At 43.0% G+C, this 20245-nt stretch overlaps 1 protein-coding gene across 3 annotated transcripts in view; it reads right to left on the reverse strand.

The window, feature by feature from the left end:
* Nucleotides 1–342: 342 nt before the first annotated feature.
* Nucleotides 343–20245, reverse strand: part of EFCAB2 (EF-hand calcium binding domain 2) — a 73139-nt gene continuing 53236 nt past the window's right edge. For all 3 annotated transcript variants that reach the window (XM_034666627.1, XM_034666626.1, XM_034666625.1), the window contains 4 exons: nucleotides 5355–5434; nucleotides 4702–4744; nucleotides 4531–4597; nucleotides 343–687 (listed from right to left, as the gene is read on the reverse strand). In XM_034666627.1, the coding sequence (XP_034522518.1) occupies nucleotides 572–687; nucleotides 4531–4597; nucleotides 4702–4744; nucleotides 5355–5434 (306 nt within the window). In that variant the 3' untranslated portion in view covers nucleotides 343–571. The remainder of the gene's footprint in view (nucleotides 688–4530; nucleotides 4598–4701; nucleotides 4745–5354; nucleotides 5435–20245) is intronic.

The following is a 20245-nucleotide window of genomic DNA, read 5'->3' on the forward strand; positions in this document are numbered from 1 at the left end:
GTGAGCTGCTCCGCAAATGGTCACACGCGTGTGGGGGCGGCACACTTACATTTTTACACTAGGGTCACTATCATTTCAAATGAGATTTGTAATTGACACTCATAAGGGGTTAATTATTAATATTCATTTCAACAACTCCCCCTCCCCATCCAGATGCTGAAGGTTTGTTGTTTGTTACTTTCACCACGTGGATGCTGGTCCTCACTTTGTGGTCACTCTGCCCCCTCCCAAGACCTTTCTATGCCAAACCTTGGGTCATTCTGGTCATTCTTCATTCTATCAGCTTAATGAATCTGAAGGTCATCGGGGTTTTATTGTAGAAAATCCACAACAATCCACAGACAATGTTAAAATATTTTTAAGAATAAGCTTTAAAAGAATTAGCCGTTGGTCGTTCCATAAGGCTAGACGTACCCAATGAATTTGTGCTCATCTTTTAAAAACAAAGTATCACAAAATAGTTGTCAGCAGGCACTAAATAGCACATGTAGGAACTATAAGATGTAGAATTAACGAGGACGGGCCATCTCTACGGTCATCCCTTCAATGAGAAATTACGTCTTCCGGGCGCCTAGCTGTCGTCCACCACCATCATGGCTATGTAGTCCTTGTAATGAATGGAATTCGATTCGGGGTCAATGGCAGCGGACAGCATTTCTTCCATTTCTTCCTGAGAAAAAGGCTCACCTGGGAAGGACAAGAAGGGAGATTCATCACTGACAATCTTCTGATTGTTTTCTTTCTCTTTCCACCAGCCAGCTTCATTGCCCTGGAGCTGCCCAGGCCCCCGCTGGGTTGCTGGCTCCCCTCCCAGGGTCCTGGGGTCAGCACATTGCGCCAGTCCAGAGATTCCAAGAGTGTGCTGTCATGCCCCCGGCAGATTTTGGACTATTTTACCTTGCAGACGTCATAGCTCAAGCAACCTATAAAATCAATCACTTGAGCCAACACAGCAGGAGAACATTAAGACATTGTTTATTTAAATTAAGGCTATTGGGATTGCCTAAGAATTCACCCGAAGTCCCAGTTTTCTAGGAGTCTAATTATGTTTGCAAGGGTGTGAGGACGGAACCACACGGTCTCAATGCAAAATTGCTGAAGGGCAGATAGCAGAGGCTTGACCTGTAACAACCGTATCTCTGAATATTCGCTGACCAGGTCCGGCCAACTTCGTGATGCCAGCCGAGCCCAGGACAGATGTCATTCAGCCGCCGTGTCTAAACAGCCCTCTTTGTTACAGCTTGGCCCGTGTTGCTGTCAAATGAAACCAAACGTGGCACAGAAAATCTGTGGCTTTCGCTGGATTCAGACAGCAGCTGAGGACCATCTTGGACACCAAGCTGAGAAGCAAACTCGGGAAGAACGCTGGAAATGCCGCCGACTGCTTAAGAAAGAACTTCGTCCCGATATTAAGCAAAAATACGAAAACATCCAAATCGCCACTTCCCTCTTCTGACCAGGTGAGTTTGTCACCTGCCACTATGAACAACGCTTTCTACGTTGGAATTCAGATCATACTACAGAAGTTATTCAAATGGAGACCTTGATGACAATGATGATAGATTATCAAACAAGGGGAGAGTGTTCTTGAAACCATACTTACATCCCGAGAAAAGCACGCCTTCAGAGCCTACAGAGACAGATTCTGAATCTTTCTTATACCCAATTAAAGGCTAAGTCCATGCCAATGAACTCTGATGGGCACTATGGAAGGCCTTAAAAGGTTACTGGTAACAACCATTTATCGAGAACTCCTGTGTGTCAGATACTGACCGACCTGCTTCGGATATGTTAACTAAGTCAACCTCCCAGGCACCTCAGTAGAGGTAAGAATTGCCACCCCACTTACAGGAGAGGACAGCAGAGGCGCCTCGGAGTCTCAGTTGGTTAAGCGTCTGACTCTTGATTTCAGCTCAGGTCATGATCTCGGGGTCCTGGGATCAAGCCCCACACAAGACCCGCATTGGGCTCCCTGCTCATTGGGCTCCCTGCTTCTCCCTCTCCCCTTGACCCTCCCCAAGTGCACGCTCTCTCTCAAACAAATAAATAAATCTAAAAAAAAAAAAAAGTAGAGGACACCAGCACACAGATGAGAGGCCACCTGCCCCTGCCAGTGAGTGGCAGAGCTGGGATCTGGACACCGCCGTCTACCCCAAGGTCCGTGAACTCAAGGACGACACTCGACTGCTCAGAACAAGGCCTTGTTCACAGTAAAATCCAGAAGACAGTCACACTGCTTCCTCGGGCAAGGAAGGAGATACGTAGTATTAGATTAAGGATGGGAGGAGAATAGCTTACTAAGAGCAAAATTTTGGGAGGCAGACTGCTTGGATTCAAATGCTGGGCAAGTCACTTAAACTTTCTCTGCCTCAGTTTCCCTGTCTCTAAAAGGAGGTGATAATAACAGTGACTATTGAATACGGTCGTTACGAGCATTAGAAGTGTTATTATTTAAATAGCATTTAGAACGTTGCCTGGCACATGGTGGCAACATGTGTTTGTTTAAAAAAATTCTTTTTGAGACCTTCCCTGCTGCTAAATACTGTCTGACACCGTACGTGTGCCTGGACATCTTGCAGGAATTTAATTCCGTGTGGTTTGTCATGTTCGTCCTGTGACATCCTGGGCATTCAGAACGCATATTTCCAATCTAATATTCTGCGGATACCGTGAAAAGTCACATTGTACCCACGGCAGTGTTTTCCCGATTTCTCCATGTCTATCAGCAGCATCAGCACAATACCCATCACCCAGGTCAAAGCCTCGGCCCCCACCACTGTCCCCCAAGACCCGTGGATCCCGCTGTAAACAGTCCTACTACAGCTCTCTCTCCTTTCCATCCCCACTGACGCCACCAGCCTGACCTCACTGGGGTAGCTTCACAAATCCCAGCAGCCTCCTGACGGGTCTCGCCAGGCTGACCTCTCTCACTCCTTGACGAACCGCCAGCACCAGACGGACCTTGCAACAGCCCCTCCTGCACCATGAGGCCTGTGTTCTCAAACCCTACAAGGCTTCTGAGGTGCCCACAGGGTGACCGCCAGCCCCCGAGCCCAGGCCTCAACGGGCCAGCCCACAGATCTCCCCAGATTCGTCTCCTGCTGTTTGCCAGCAAGACCCTCTGGGCCCTTTCCCCTCACCGACTCCGAGATACCGCGATATCACTCTCACCCTTGCTCTCCGCTCTCGTTCACACTGTGTGATCAAGACGCATTTCTCCACCAGCCCCTTCACATGTTCCTCATTCTTCTGCTCATTCATTCATTCATTCATTCAACACACATTTGTTGAGCATAAGACTTTACCCCTGCTGCCAGGAACTCACCCACACGAAGTCTACCATCCTGAGAATCCACTGTCTTATATTGTGAATTGTCTTACGTCACTTTTCCTTTCCCAGTATAATACTCTGGAGAAATGGAGGTTTTAGTACCTCTCACTGCACTTAGTGTCCCTCCCCTCAACTATATTTGTGACAATGGGATCTTTCTGGCCATTTTGACTTCATTATATTGCCTAACATGATCCAGGTTTCACTCCCCTTAATTAATCCTTAGGATTAAGGGGCTGATGCCTTGAAAGCCATTCTCTTCCCACCAAAGTGAACCCCTAACATTTGTTAACAGTGTCACAAGAGCTTGGTGGCAGCTGCGACGGCCATGTCATTCTTGCCCTCGCTGCCTGCAGCCCCACATCGTTGTGGGTCAGGTGGGCACAGTCCAGCCAGCTGCGCCGAGGTAAGCAGTGTTAGTCTCCCCTCCTTGCAATTAGCTGCACTTTTGATTCCATCTTAAGTGACTGCAACTCTGAATCACACAGGACTCGATCTGCAAACCAGTGAACTGAACAAAGGACGGGAGACTGGGGAGGTGACCGAGAGGAGCATGGTTTCGAGAGAACGCGCAGTAGGCCACTAACATTCGGGGAAAGCAAACTCACACAGCAGCCGAAGCAGAGAGCGAGCTCCTCAAGGACATGGAGGCACAGATAAGTGTCTGTGTGTGTGCACACGTGCATGCGCGTGTAGAGATCAAGTTCAAAGCAAATATAGAGCTCCACCAGCATAAAAAGCTGTTTTTGTGTGGATTCCATTCAATGGAGGCTGTATTATCTGTAAGTTCATCAACTGAAAAGCTCTTTAAAAAGGAATTTTTATATAATCCAATTCAAATCTCCAATCTAGTAACAGGCATTGATTTATAATGATTGACAGTTCATGTTTTCCAGGTGGCATGGCTTTTATTCGGAAAACTAGTCTAAGTGAATGGAGTGACTTCAATTTACAGAAGTATCTTTATACGTTACAAAATCCTATAAGGCAACAATCGATCTCCCCTAACCTACCCTTTGTCCACTTACACCCACAAAGCAGAAACCACCGCAATAACAAAATAATAGGAACAGTAAATAACTCTTTGAACCAGAATGATTGACTTAAAAGTGTCCCCTAGAATTTTTCCGTAATTGTTGCTAAATGATTTATCACTTAAATAAGTCACAGTTATAAAGTAAGTAATAAATCGCTCTTACCTTCTTCAGTCATGTACTTGATTAGTTCTTCCTTGGTCAGAAATCCACGTTTCGACGGATCTAACACCTAAGAGAAAAGAAAGGGTAGACAGTATACTTTTTGTTTGGTGAATAAATTCTACAGGATGAATTTTTCATATTAAATATATATAAGATCTGGAGCTTACACACCTCAAATGCTCGAAGAAGGGTGTCTTCTGGAATTGGTCTGTATCTAATTATGAAGTAAAAGGAGCAAATGCCATGTATTTAGCTCAGTCTCTATAGAATAAATGATCACATAAAATGAAATAAAAGCTGCTAATATGCAAGGATAATTATACTTCCCTCACGGAAACCCCTTCGGATTTCTAGAGCTGGAAGTCAAAAGCACTCCACACCCACAGAAGATACTTAGTTCAAAATCACCGGCATACGTGATGATACCTATTAGCCTTTTTCATCATTATGAAAATCAACTTAGTTGGAAACAAAATCTCTACCATAAACCAACTGTGGTAAGGTAACACTACACTTTCCTTAGAAAAAGAATTAGGGTGAATTCTCACTGATAGCTCACAAGATAATAAATATGCTGTTGATTTAGGCCGTTGGTGGTCTTTTGCTCTATAATTACACTTTGCTTATTAGATTAATACAAATGTGGTTGATATTTCTAAGCACATTTCACCTGGCAGTTCAGAAGTATAGTGAAAAGTCAGAGGGAAGCTATCCCAGGATAAGGATTTGGCTGAGTATAATATACAAAGTGAAAAGCCAAGTGTTTTGAAATTAACATAATTCTGATCATTACTTTACCTTAACAATTGCACGTACCTTCTTACCTTCTTTCTAGTAGTACTTCGGTCATCACTGGAAGAAATTTTTCAAATCGAATGTATCCAGTGGGTTCTTCTTCCTCTACCTAAACTTTCAATAAAAAATAGCCACGTATTACTTCAACAAGTGTATTGAGAAACTCCTTTTCACTAAGCCAAGGGCTAGGGATTTGATAAAGAGTGTTCTTGGGCACGGTCTCTGCTCATAGAGTTTCTATTTGGTAGTGGAGACACAGATTAACACCAAAAAACAACAGAGCTAAGTGTCTAATTATAAACACAGTGAAGTGAAGGAGCTTCGGTCTATTACAGTATAGAACAAAGGAAAGTTCTAGGCCAGATCAGGAAAGGCACTCATGAAGAAATCACAACAGAGCTGTTTATAAAGTGTGAGTAGAAGCCAGCAGCAATGAGACTCCAGGTAGATGAAACTGAGGGCCCTTGGACGCCAGGAGGCTGGGGGGCGTAGGGAGCAAGGAGGAGAATGTTTCCAGATAAGGCTAGAGGGAGAGACAGACACTCGACCTTGCAGCATCTTATGGTCCATGAAAGTGGCTTTGGTTGTTATACTAAGACCAACAGGAGATCCCTCAAGGTCTGGTAGATCACACTGGTTACGGGCAAGGCGGCTTCTGCGGTGGGCTCAGCAGCTGTCGTAGACCTTGGGTTAGAGTGATGGCTATGAGGGAGAAGTGAATGGTTTCAAGAAATATTTAAGTAGTAAAAGCAATAGGACCAGGGGCACCTGGGTGCCTCAGTCTGTTAAACGTCCAAATTGGTTTCAGTTCAGGTCATGATCTCAGGGTTGTGAGATCGAGCCCCATGTGGGCTCCATGCTCAATAGGGAGTCTGTTGGAGATTTTCTCTTTCCCTTTCCCCCTACCCCTCGACCCGGTCATGTGTGCATGCGCTCGCTCTCTCTCTCTCTCTAAAAATCAATCAATCTTAGGAAGGAAAAAAGGCAATAGAACTTGGTGCTGCATCTATTATGGGCAAGGATGAGAAAGAAGAGAGGAGTCAAGAATTCTGACTTGCACAAATGGGATGGAGTGATGCTTTTCCCTATGATAAGGAACACAGGATAAGGGACCAGGTTAGGGAACCAATCATATCTCAAGGACCAAAGTGCATATCAAATCACTGTAATAATTACTAAATGCCTACACGATTAATGGAACTTTGTTATCCCAACACTAAATAAGAGAACACTACACCTGAGAAAGAGAAATTTTGGTACCCAGCCCTGTTAGATGAGATGGAGAGACTCCTGCCCATAGGTTCAACTTTGATGGTATGGCTGAATAAGACACTGTTGATCTGAACTTCCATGTCAGGCTATTTACAAGGAGCTGTAAATTTTCCACTCACTTTCAAAAATCCTATTAAAAGGCTCATCTAGGGGCGCCTGGGTGGCTCAGTCATTAAGCGTCTGCCTTCGGCTCAGGGCGTGATCCCGGCATTCTGGGTTCGAGCCCCACATCAGGCTCCTCTGCTGAAAGCCTGCTTCTTCCTCTCCCACTCCCCCTGCTTGTGTTCCCTCTCTCGCTGGCTGTCTCTATCTCTGTCAAATGAATAAATAAAATCTTTAAAAAAAAATTAAATAAATAAATAAATAAATAAATAAGGCTCATCTATCCCAATTCAATAGAGGACCTTTTAACAGATTTATTCCTTGAGCAAAAAAAACGAGAAATCTGTAAGTTGCTGCTAAGGGGAACACACTGTCGTGCAAATGACTATTTTTCAGTGTTTATACTGGATGCTCTCCCCTAGTATGAGGGGAGCCCGCAAACTCCACTATCAACAGAAAACGTCATCCATCTAATGACGGAATGATACTCCAGAATCTCTAAGCCCATCAACACACGAACAATTGTTTCAGCTGCAGCTACGTACGCAGCAAGATTTTGCAAATAATGTTCATCTGGCTCCGATCTGCTTGAATCACACTCTGTAACCACCTACCCCAGGAGACTCTTAAAAAGAAAATGTCAATCCCACGAGACGACCTTCGGAGGGATCATTTTTAAATTAAAATGGTGCGTTTCTATGCTGATTATTCCAGAAATATGCTCCAGAAGCTAGAGCAATGGTTTGTTTCCCTCTCCCCCTGCCCCCAACAAATCACCGTGAACAGTCTCGACCTTGAGAAATCAAAACCCCTCTGTATTTTATGAGTGTCCTCATCAATCTACAAATGGTTTATAGTGTTCCAAAGGGAACTCACCTCTCTAGCACTCCCTCCACCACGTGAGAACTCACAACACATAGTATGTGCTCCAGAATGCTCCCCGGCTCCCACAGGACTTCCAGGAGGCCCCGGTGCTCTGAACGCTAGGGTGAAACTACAGTCGTTGGGCCCCGTCTATCTGAGAAGAGCCAGAACTACACAGAAACAGCGTGGCAGCAGCTCCCCGGCTCATCAGGAGAGCAGAGGAGGCACACGTTCTGGCTTTTTTTTTAAGTGAAAGACGGACAATGAATAAACAGAGGACTTCTGATTACAAAGGAAGAAGAAAAATAAGTAAATCCATCTCCATCTTGGGCAGACTGTGAAAATCTTTCTATGACCCAACACTGTCCTCTAGAGGCCACATCTAATCCCTTCTACAAAAGGACGTCTACACAAGGGCGTAGAAACAATACAACTATATGACCGTTCTTAATACACAGTGTTAATAACCTGTTTAATATATACCAGAAAGTATTTTATATTATAAAAGGTTTTTTAGTATTTTATCTTTTGGGGGCGCCTGGGAGGCTCAGTTGGTTAAGCATCCGCCTTCGGCTCAGGTCATGATCTCGGGGTCCTGGGATCCGCTGGAGTGGGGCTCCCTGCTCAGCGGGGAGTCTGCTTCTCCCTCTCCCTCTGCCCCTCCTCCCTGCTTGTGCACTCTTGCTCGCTCGCTCTCTCTCAAATAAAATCTTTTGAACAAGATAACCTTTTTATTTTATGGGGCGCCTGGGTGGCACAGCGGTTGAGCGTCTGCCTTCGGCTCGGGGCGTGATCCCAGCGTTCTGGGATCGAGCCCCACATCAGGCTCCTCTGCTATGAGGCCTGCTTCTTCCTCTCCCACTCCCCCTTTGTGTTCCCTCTCTCGCTGGCTGTCTCTGTCTCTGTCGAATAAATAAATAAAATCTTTAAAAAAAAAAAAAAAACCTTTTTATTTTAGAATAGTTTTAGATTTAGAGAAAAGTTGCAAAGATAGTGCAGAATTCCCATTATACCACCTACCTGGTTTTCCCTGTTGTTAACCCTTAGATCACTATGGTACAACTTTAGTTGGTAAGTTGTCATAATTAATGAAGTGATATTAATACATAAGTATTTACTACACTCCATGCTCTATTTGGACTCCATTTGTCTTTCTAAAAGTCATTTTTAGGGGTGCCTGGGTGGCTCAGTCAGTTAAGCGTCTGCCTTGGGCTCAAGTCACGCTCTCAGCATCCTGGGATGGAGCCCCCATCTGGGCTGCTTGCTCAGCGAGGAGCCTGCTTCTCCCTTTCCCTCTGCTCCTCCCCCCACTCATGTGCTCGTGCGCGTGCTCTCTCTCTCTGACAAATAAATAACATCTTTTTTTAAAAAGTCATTTTTAAAACATGGTAATTCCTCTATCATGATAAAGAAATAAATTGTGGAAATCTGGAAACAAGAGTGGAAACAGGGGAGGATAAGATGTGGTTCTATTATTTCTGGTGCAGACAAGCTTGCTAACTTTATGAGGCCATAGCAAGACAGGACAAAAACACTACTTTCCAGAAACGTTATGCAATAATGGCTCAATGGTTATTTCAACCCACATATTAAAATGCCTTTAAGATTTAATAGAAATATATCACATATCGAACTATATTCGTGTGTGTGCGTGTGTGTGTGTGTAGACAGGGGATACATACATAAGATAGAGGAGAGAGAGTTACGGGTTCAGTTTGTCCTCCCCAAATTCGTATATTGGTGTCCTAACCCCCAGTACCTCAGAATGTGATTTATTTAAAGAGAGGGAATTTACAGAGGTAATCAAGTTAAAATGAGGTAATTGGGGTGGGCCTTAATTCAATATGACTGATGTCCTTATACAAAGGGGAAATTTGAATACAGAGACATGCACACAGGGGGACTGCCATGTGCGCATGCAGACAGCCATCTATAAGCCACGGCAAAGGGCCTGGAACAGACCCTTCCCTCACAGACGCCAGAAGGAACCAACCCTGCCCATGCCTTGACTTTGTACTTCTAACCTCCAAAACTGTCTGTTAGTAACTTCCTGTTGTTTAAGCTATTTGTGATACTCTGTTACAGTAGCCCTACCACACACACACACACACACACACACACACACACACACACACACGGCACGCACGACACATCGTAACCCAAAGACTTTGAATCACGATCAAGCTTAAGTCCCTATACTTACCAACTGGAGATTAACAAAGCAGATATTTGAAATTCAGAACTGATTTTACAAGAGTTGATACAGAGAAAATAAGGCAGCTCAGACCTACTCTCTCCAAGAAAAAACTCAATTAACCGACTTAAAATGAAATGAACTCAAGAAGACCCCCAGGTTACAGAGGACATGTTGGAAAAGACTAGGAATTCATGGCCATTTCTTCACTCTGAGCAAAGCCCTGGGAAAACCCACTTCTCTTCTGTACTGGGGAGTTTCTTTAAAAAAAAAAAATAGATGTTGCCTTTCTCATGGAAAAATATCACAATATATTCACCATGCTAGACCAAGCAGATTCTGACTAACCAGCCTCCGTCCCAGCCTCCCTCCCGGCCTCCTCTGGAACAGGGAGAGCAGCAGGTCCACCCGACGCGACTGCGGGGAGGTTCGCTGAGACGGGCCGTGAGGCTCTGTGAACCGTGAGTCTGTCGTTATGGTGATGACGATGTCTGTCCGCAGCGCACACACCTGGTTCTCTGTCGTGCAAGGACACCTCCTCTGAAAGAACCGATCTCTGGTGCTGGAATTCCAGCACAACCTCCCTGCTCACCAAATGGACCTAACTTGTTCGTTCGGAAGTTTGGTGCCGCCTTCCATCTGTAAATGCCACGGGGCTGTGGCGACAACGCACTCACTCCGTGGTTGTGCCCGGCCGCGGCCTAGAGGACAGGACACGCACCTGCTGTCCCCCTCCGTGCCTCCTGGGACTGACCGCTTGGACAGGGGGGCGGGCACCGGCCAGCCACCAACACATCCCTCCTCTTCAAGAGACAAAACCCAACCAAACCGACAGATCTTGTTACCGCCAACAGGAACGAAGCAAAGTAAGTTATCATCCGGTTTGCTTCAGCCACGAGGAGGGACAAGGGGCTGCAAAGGAGGTAATAGCTGGCAAGCAGCCTCGGCAGCACTTACGAATGCAGAAATAACCCCCTTTGCAGGAAGCTCCCCCAGCTCGGCCCTCTAGTACCACTTAGAGCGAACTCCTGTTGCTGGCAGCTGTCCGCAGGCAGACCGGGCCGATCCGCCGGGCCGCTCCTGTCCGAGGACCAGGGCCGAGCAGGCGGCCTGAGCAGACCACGCTGCTTCGCGGCCACACAAAGGGCCCCCATCCTGGAGGCCACCACGGAGCCTGCAGACACCCCAGTCTCTCTGCCCCCTCCTCCCGGCATGAAGAAGGCTCAGTAAATACCTATGGTGTGGGTTTTTCAAAATATCAACATTTATCTAAGTCTCAAAGCCTGAGGCAAATGCTGCTTCTCACTCCACTTTGGCAAAAGTCCTTTTTCTCTTTCCCTTCCTCCCTCCCTCCCTTCCGTCGCCAGAGAGAGAGAGAGACAGAGAGAGCACAAGCAGGGGGAGCAGCCTGGGATCATGACCTGAGCCAAAGGCAGACACTTAACCAACTGAACCACCCAGGCGCCCCGAAAAGTCCATTTTCTTAATTTGTTTTGCATCCGGAAGTCAGGCACAGGGAGGTGAAGTGCCCACCTTGTCCGTAATTGGGTCAGGTGTTTTGATGGGACCACGGCCCAGAATTCTTTACCCCCATTCCCATAGTGAAATCATCAGGCCGTCCCTTTTCTCATTAAAGCATTATTTATTTTAATGCCGAGCTCACTGAGTAGGTGCAATAAAACACACAGTGAAAATTCATTTCTCCCCAGTCACACAACCCTCAGTCAATAAATTGAACTATTTCATGCTTCACAAACGCAAGATAATATCGGTAGTTAAGACGGTTTATAAAGCACCTACCTTTCAACTAGTTCCAGGTCACCAAGTAAGATATACATACCATTTTTTAACTATTTGTAGTAAAAAAATAAAAACAAAAACCATGAGATATTTCAAGTTAGACTCTAACACATACTCAAATTTTGATATAAACCATGTTTCAAAATGAAAACAGTACAATTTAGAAAATATTTCTCTACCTTGGATGAAATAAAATAACAAAAATTCATTGGCATTTGCCAAAAAAATTATCTTTACAAATGAAAAATCATTTTTTTTTTGAGAGCGAGAGAGAGCATGAGCGAGGAGAGGCAGAGGGAGAGAGAGAGAGAGAGAATCTTAAGCAGGTTCCATGCTCAGTGTGGACCCGACTCAGGGGTGGATCCCGGGACCCTGAGATCACAACCTGAGCCTAATCAAGAGTCCGACGCTTAGCCGACTGAGCCACCCAGGTGCCCCCAAATGAAAAATTTAAAAAGTCACCTACTTTAGATAATTTATTTACTACAAACATTCCAGAGGCTGTTGTACAAAAATGAGGATATGTGATTCTTTCAGGTTAGAAGTCCCTTATTAATATGTTTCAAAAAGAGTTTGAATCATCTCTCGGCTGGACCATCAGAAATGCTAAGAGTCAACAAGTGGCTAAACCAGATAATTGATAAGGTCCCTTCCAGCTGTGAGTTTCTACACCTTGAAGCTACAGGGGGAATCGGTGGTTGTCAAGCCATTAATTCTCCTATTTTATCCCTTTGTTGGGGGGGAAGATGTCAGCTAAACTAAACTGTACTGTAAGATTACAGTCATGTTAAAAACATGCACAGGAAAATAATATGGAAGGAAGTGCACCAAAATATTACAATGATCATATTATGGTGCTGGATTATTAGAAAGGATTTTACTCTATTTCTTTAGAAATTTCCTGTATGTATTACATTACAATAAAAATTTGAAATGAGAGTTTATATTAGTCTCTTGTTATGGCTGTTTCATATAAAATTATGAAATGCATTTATTTATAAATATTATGTATTTATGTAAGAGAGGGAAAACCACTTTTACAGATTCCTCTGGGTTTTGTTTCCTGCTGTTGATCGCTGCTTTAGCACCATTCACTGATTTCCTTCTAACTACAGATGTATTCCTCACACAACACAATCCCCTCAACACCCCACCCCCCACTTACCCATCTCTGAAGTCATGGCTAGTAGCCATTAATAGATAATCTCCAAAGTACCTCTTGGTTTGCAATTCTTCTATTTAATTATTTTTAAGATTTTATTTATTTGAGAGAGAGAGAACCAGAGAAGGAGCAGAGGGAGAGGGACAAGCAGACTCCCCACTGAGCACGCAGAGCCTGAGGCAGGGCTCGATCCCGGGACCCTGAGATCATGACCTGAGCCAAAATCAAGAGTCCGCCACCTAACCGACTGAGCCACCCAGGCGTCCCAATCAGTCTATAATTCTTTAACTCTGGCACCTGACATTAGCACAGATTAGAACAGATCCCCTTCCTCCTCCCACCTTCTCCAATGCCAGGATGCTTCGGCAAAACAGAGACAACAATGTTTCTTACATCACCACCTACTTCAGAATCAGAACACAATTACCCCCACTCCTTCCCAATCTCTGAGAAGCTTGGCACCGCTGGATTCTGAATGCCGCGACATCTCAGGGCTCATCCGGAATCAGGACGATGCAGTTAAGGTTAAGGTGGGTGGACAAGGCCGCTTTACAAGTATGTGGATTATGTAGATTTTACTCTACTAACTGGACAGCCATTTCTGAGGTTTCAAAGATGAAAATTTCTCAGAATACTTAACCAATTAAAAATAATGAGAAACTGTGATTTGGGACCTTTGGGGCTTGTGGTATGTCTGGTGTGGCAGGATATTTTTCATCCAAGATGAAAAATTCAGGAAATGACTCAGTAGAATCATTACATTGTTTTAGCCTGTTACAAGGGAATATCGAACACGTTGATGTCATAAAGGGTTCTCACCACTATTAATTTAACATTAAATCACTGACCACAGAAAATGCAGCTGAACATTCATTTGTGGGTGAGTTTCTTCATTTAGCTAAACCAATGGGACTGAACACAATCTCAAATATTTCAATGCCTTTGTATTTAAATTTTTGATGTTCATAATTTCAAAGTGTTTGAAACTATCTTGAGCCAAATTACGATGGAGTTTCTTCAGCTTTCCTGTGTCTCTGTATGCCTGGTAACTGACACGTGGTAAATGCCTGATAATTATTTGATGAATGAACGATTACCAGCTCGTAATAGTTTTTAATTACTTTTACTTACTGGAAACTTGGAATTTTTGAGCCCATGAATCAGATCTATTGTACAACTCTTATCTCAAGTACGTCTGCGGTGCTTTTGAAAGCCTGAATTTTCCACTCTTCTGATATTAGGTCTTGCAAGAGCAAGAAGAGACAGTGTAAGAAACGTAATCATACCCAGAATATTGCTGGGCCCATAGGAAATGGTAGAGCTGGTTCTTGAACCAGAACGTATCAGGCTTTGTTCTCAGTGCTAAGGATGCAGTGATGGACGAAGCAGAAACTCTGTGCCTTCAAGGAGTTTCTATGACAGAGTGAGAGACAGACACATAAATCGAGAACTTCGGATTATCCTGAACACAACAGACAAGACACAAAGGGTTGTACTGTCAAATCAGATTCGCCAGAATCAGAGATCTTATCTGCTATCAAACCTCCGAGGATACAGAGTCACAAGCACCGGTGAGCCATGAGGCAGTTCAGGATGGCAACACCACCTCCGACAGGCTTTCTTGCCACATTAGGACTCCCTCTGGCCGAGATCTAAGACGTCAGGTGTCTAAGTGCTGTGGGTACTTGGAGGAAGAGCAGCCCAGAGCAAGGGGAAGGGGAAGAACAAAGACTTTGAGTAGAAGTATGCAGGACATAGTCAGAACCAGCCAGGAAGCCAGGATGTGAACAAAGACAATGGCAGGAAGTGACAGGCCTGACCACCTAGGGCCTTGTCAGCTGTGGTGAGTAACAGGACTTTGGGCCTTTTTCCAGAGTGAGCTGGGCACCTCAGAAGTAGGGTTCTGAGCAGTGGAGTGGCGGGCTCTGACTTCACCTCCTTTAAAAGCATCCTTTTTGCCTGTCGTGTGACAAGTAGACCGCAGGGGACCAAGCACAGGTACAGAGAGTTCAAAGGCCACCATGGTAGTTCAGGGAGATGGGACAGTGGCTTGGACCAAGGTGATGGGTGTGGAAGCGGTGAGAAGGGGTCAGTTTATCATCTGAAGGCAGGATACAGTGTCAGTACACTGTATAATGGATCTTTTTAAAGTCCAGTTTTACAATCTCTGGTTTTCAAAACCACGTTATAGGGATTCATCTTCCCTGCACTAGTCCCCTGTGCCTGCAGTCCTGAGGGTGGGGGTCTGCTCCCTTCCTCTCTGTGCCCAAAACATCCCTCCCTTCCCAGGGTCAGTCCCACAGCTCCACTTGGCTCTCAACCATGTTTCTGCCCTTCTTACCCTCTTGGACGTGGCCTCTTCTCTCTCTTTAGCCAGGGAGAGTCTACGAGTCTTTGGGTCATTTTCTGGGTTATTTACATGGATATGCGTGTTATCTAGTTGTATCTGTGGGACGAGGTGAGCTTAAGGTCTTGCTACTCTGCCATCTCGCCCGGAAGTCATGTTTGACTTCTTAACATGTTCTTGTTGAAATTCACCCATGTCACATGTGTATCATATTTTGTTCCTTTTTATCACTGAATAGAGTAGTGGTCCATAGTATTTATTTATCCATTCCCCAGTTGATGGGCATTTAGGTTATTTTCAGTTTTGGGCTATTATGATTCATGCTATCAAGAACATTTGGTTACAAGTCTTCATGTGGACAAAGACTTTCACTTTTCTTAGGTAAACAGTTACCAGTAGGATTGCCAGGTTGTATAATAAGTGTTATGTTTATCTTTATAAGACACTGGCACAGTTTCCCAAAGTGACATTTCTACCAGCAATGTGTGAGTTATAGCTGTTCTAAATCCTTGCCAACATTTAATATTTTCAGAATTTAAATTCTCGTGTATGTATGGAAGCACTTCATCCTCCCCAGTGGGTAAAATGTTCATCATTTTTTATGTACTTGTTGGCCATTAATACATTTTCCTTTATGAAATGTCTATTCAAATCTTTGGCCAGTTTAAAAATTGGGTGGATTGCCTTCCTAATATTAGTTAAAACAGATGCTAATATATTCCGGATACAATGTCAAATAAATTATTTGCAAATATTTTCCCCCAATCTGTGATCTGCATTTGCTAGTTTGTTTTTAACTGTGTCATTTGGGCAAAATTTTTTAATATAAATGAAGGTATTTGTTGTTTGTTGTGCTTTTCTTTTTATGGTTCATGCTTTTGGTGTCTTATCTAAGAAATGTTTGGCTGACCCAACATCACATGGTTTTCTCTCTGTCATCTTCCAGAAGTTAATAGTTTAAGCTCATCTATTCAGGTCTAGGATAGTATGTGTGGAGTAAAAGAGTGAAGATTGTTTTCTTTCTATTCAGATACCCATTTGCTCCCACACAATTTATGGAAATGATGATCCTTTCTTCGTTGAATTACTTTGGCACTTTTGTCAAAGATGTAAGTATGGTTCTATGCCTGGATCCTCCAGTTTGTTCCATTGGCTTATAGGTCTCTCAGTACACAAATATCACACTTGTCACAGTAAATCTTGTAATCAGGTAGTAAAAGTCCACCCTTGTCCTTCTTTTCCAAAATTATCTTGGTTATTCTAGCTCCTTTGTTTTTCCATTCAAATTTCAGAATCAGCTCATAAACTTCTTCAAAAAAGCTTGCTATAATTTTGATTGAAAATGTACTGAATCTATTAATCAAAGAACTGCCCTCTTCATGTTATTTTGCAATCCACAAACCTGTGTTCTATCCCTTTAACTCTTAATTTCTCTCTACAGTGTTTGCTGTCTGTGACGCATAAGTCTTGCCTTTATTTTGTTAAATTTATTCATTATTCTATTTTTATGCTTTTTTAAATGGCGTTCTTATTTCATTTTTCTTATTGTTGGTTTCTAATTATAGAAATACAATTGATTTTTCATGTTGACCATGTAGCCTGTGATCTGGCTAAGTTCACATATTAGCTCTAGTGGCTTTTTGGTGAATCTCTTAGGATTTTCTACATGAGAAATCATGTTGTATGAAACAGAGTTTCCCTTTTTCTTTTCCAAACTGCGTATCTTTTGCTATTTTTTCTTACCTTATTGTACTAGCTAGGACTTCAAGTAAATGATGAATAGGAGTGATGAACGCAAGCATCTGTGCCACATTCATGATTTTAGATAGAAAACATTGAGTATGATTTTAGCCTTGAATTTTCATAGCTGCCCTTGGCAGGCTTGACAAGTTTCCTTTTATTCTTCATTTGCTGAGTATTCTTCTCTTCCATGGGTATTGAATTTTTCCAAATGCTGTTCCTATAGTTATTGAAATGATCATATGCTCCATCTACTTTGTTCTGTTGGTGTAATAAAGTACATTGATTTATGTTGAGTTAACCTTAAATTCCTGAAATAAGCTCCACTTGTTCATGGTGTATTATCCTTTTTAACATATTGTTGAAATTGATTTGGTAAAATCTTAAGGACTTTTTACATCTGCTCTTCTTTGTAATATGATCGTCTGGCTTGGATATCAGAGTAATGCTAGTGGTTTTTTCTTTTGCTTTGCTTTTGTTTTAAGGATTTTATTCATTTGACAGAGAGACAGCCAGCAAGAGAGGGAACACAAGCAGGGGGAGTGGGAGGGGAAGAAGCAGGCTCCCAGCGGAGCAGGGAGCCCGATGCGGGGCTCGATCCCAGGACCCTGGGATCACGCCCTGAGCTGAAGGCAGACACCAGAGTAATGCTAGTGTTATCTCTTGTGATGCTTCAAAAAAGAGTTTTGTGTAGAATTGGTGCTATTTCTTCCATAACTGTTTGAATTCGCTAGCAAAGCCATCTGAACTTCTAGTTTTATGGGAAAATATTTAATTATAAATTAAATTTTCATAATTGATATGGGGCTATTCAAATTCTCCAGGTTTTCTTGGGTGAGTTTTGGTAATTTGTGTGTCTGAGGGAATCTGTCCATTTCATCTAAGTTGCCAGGTTTATTAGTATAAAGTTGCTCCTTTATTATCCTTTTAAAATGCCTGAAGGATGATAAACCCTCCTTTAATCTTGATGTTGGTAATTTGTCTTGATCACCTTAGCTAGAAGTTTATCAATTTTACTTGAAAAGACTAGTATTTTGCTCTCAGTGATTTTTCTCTGTCCGTCTTCTATTTCACTGATCTCTGTTCTTCGTAATTTTCTTTCTTCTATTTATACTGGGTTTATGTACCTCTTCTTTATCCAGCTTAAGATAAGAATTTAGATAATTAAGTTTAGGTCTTTTTTGCTTTTCCAGCATAAACATTTAAAGTTGTAAACTGGCCTCTAAGCACTGCTTACCTGTATCCCACATAGTTAGACATGCCGTATTTTCATTAACATTCAGGGCAAAATATTTTCTAATTCCCCTTGTGATTTCTTCCTTGATTCATGAATTATTTAGAAGTAGGTTGCTTAATTTCAAATATTAAAGGATTTCCTAATTATCTTATTCTCAACTGATCTCTAACTTAATTCCATTTTTTATTTTTTTAGTTTAATTTTAATTTTTCTTTATTTTTTATTTTTAGAAAGATTACAGGAACAGTGAGGAGAGACGCAGTGAGAGGGAGAGAGAGGATCTTAAGCAGGCTCCACTCTGAGCACACAGCCCGACATGGGGCTCGATCTCACAACCCTGAGATCATGTCCTGAGCTGAAATCAAGAGTCAGACGCTTTACTGAGTCACCCAGGCACCCTTAATTCCATTTTTAAAATCAGAGAACATATCCTGTATGATTTTAATTTTTAAAAATTTATTGAGACGTGTTTTATGGCCCAGCACTTAATCCATCCTATTGGACATTCCATGTACTCTTGGAAAGAACATTATTTTGCATTTGTGGGTGTATGTCCTATTAATATCAATTAGGCCAGAGGGAAAGGTGGTTGATCGTCTAGGTCTTTCCTGATATTTTATGTAGTTGTTCTAGCAATTATTTAGAGAGGGCTGTTGTAAGTTCCTTCCATGGTGGTGGAATTGTCTGTTTCTTCCTCTCATCTGCCCACTTTTGCTTCATGTCTATCGCGGCTCTGTTAGTGGGTACACATTTATAATTTATATACCTTTCTGATGAGTTGAACTTTTAAAAAAAAAACCCACTGTACAAGTCAAAATCTTACCAACATAGGTCTTATTTTCCAAACGTCTTTTAGTTCTCCTTTCTAGTTACTTTAAATTCTCCACAATCCCACTAAGGTTTGAACTTCAAAGGCTGTTGACCTCTCCATACCCTTCCCACCGGTCCTGAGATGCTGTCGTGTCCTCCCAGCTCCCACATGGAAGATCCTGGAAGGATCTAACTTCTTAGTAAAGGAAGAATTGTTTGGTAACCTGTATGTCAATAACATTGGGGTATTAACTCTTGCCACAGTTGTTGAGTGTTGTGATATTCCAAACATGCCGAGGTTTGGGGCAGGTTGGTAATCGTAGGATACGAAGTACAGGGATCAGTGCCGAGGGATTTTTAAGCGATCTATTTTAAGAGCAACAGCAGATCTCATGTCACTCTTTGGAATCGAGGGGCTGAGATTTAGTACGTACTTGGACTAAAACTCAAGGGGATGGCAACTAGAGACCTGCACGCAGGTTTTGATGTTTTATCGAAGAATTTTAGAGCATTGTCATGTTATTGCATTTTAAAGTTAAAAAAAAAGCAGAAATAGTTTCATTTCTGAAACTACAGAGCACTTAGCAATAAGACATTCACCCTAGAGCTTTACTATGTGGAGCTCAGACTTTCTAAATGTATTTGATACCTACGAATATCTATGTGCTTCGTTCCCCTCACTTATTTGGGAAACCTCAAAAAGGACAGTCACGCCCAAAACTTCTTAAGAATGTAATTTGCATAAATTGTGCACAAGGACAGAAAAACACATATAGGGCTTAGACAGCACAGTGACCCCTACTGGTCCAACTGCCCTAAACGTGTGTGTAATTTTCAAAGGTTGCATCAATATGTCTAAGAAACGGGCAAAGACAAAATAAAAACATTGGGACCCGAGCATCTACAGTGATGATCTGCTCTAACCCGGGGGGGTCGCTTCAGTAGAAAGCCACCTACAGAGCAGACAAACCAAGATATACGTTGAGGGTCCAAGCGACACATGAATCCTCACAGTTATCAGATTTGATCCTCATAAAGACACACTTTACTATCGTTGGCTTCCCTCTGTGGCTGTGGAACCGTGCTTTGAAAGCGAGGCCGCAGAGCTGTGAGTGGCAGCTGCAGGACTCGAGGGCAGACCTCCTGACCTGAGACGCTGTGCTTATTCTACTTTGCAGAGAAACTTACAGATCAAGATTGGCAAACCTCAGCTGCAAAGGACCAGACAGTAAATATTTTAAGCTTTGCAAACCATATGGTCTCTGTCGCAAGGGCTCAGTTCCACTCTCGTAGTGAGAACACAGCCAGAGACAATATGTAAATAAATGAGTTTAGCTGTGTTCCAATAAAACTTTATTTATAAAAACAGGTGGTGGGCTGGATTTGGCCCAG

Source organism: Ailuropoda melanoleuca, chromosome 8, assembly GCF_002007445.2.
Source record: "Ailuropoda melanoleuca isolate Jingjing chromosome 8, ASM200744v2, whole genome shotgun sequence".
Classification (NCBI taxonomy): domain Eukaryota; kingdom Metazoa; phylum Chordata; class Mammalia; order Carnivora; family Ursidae; genus Ailuropoda; species Ailuropoda melanoleuca.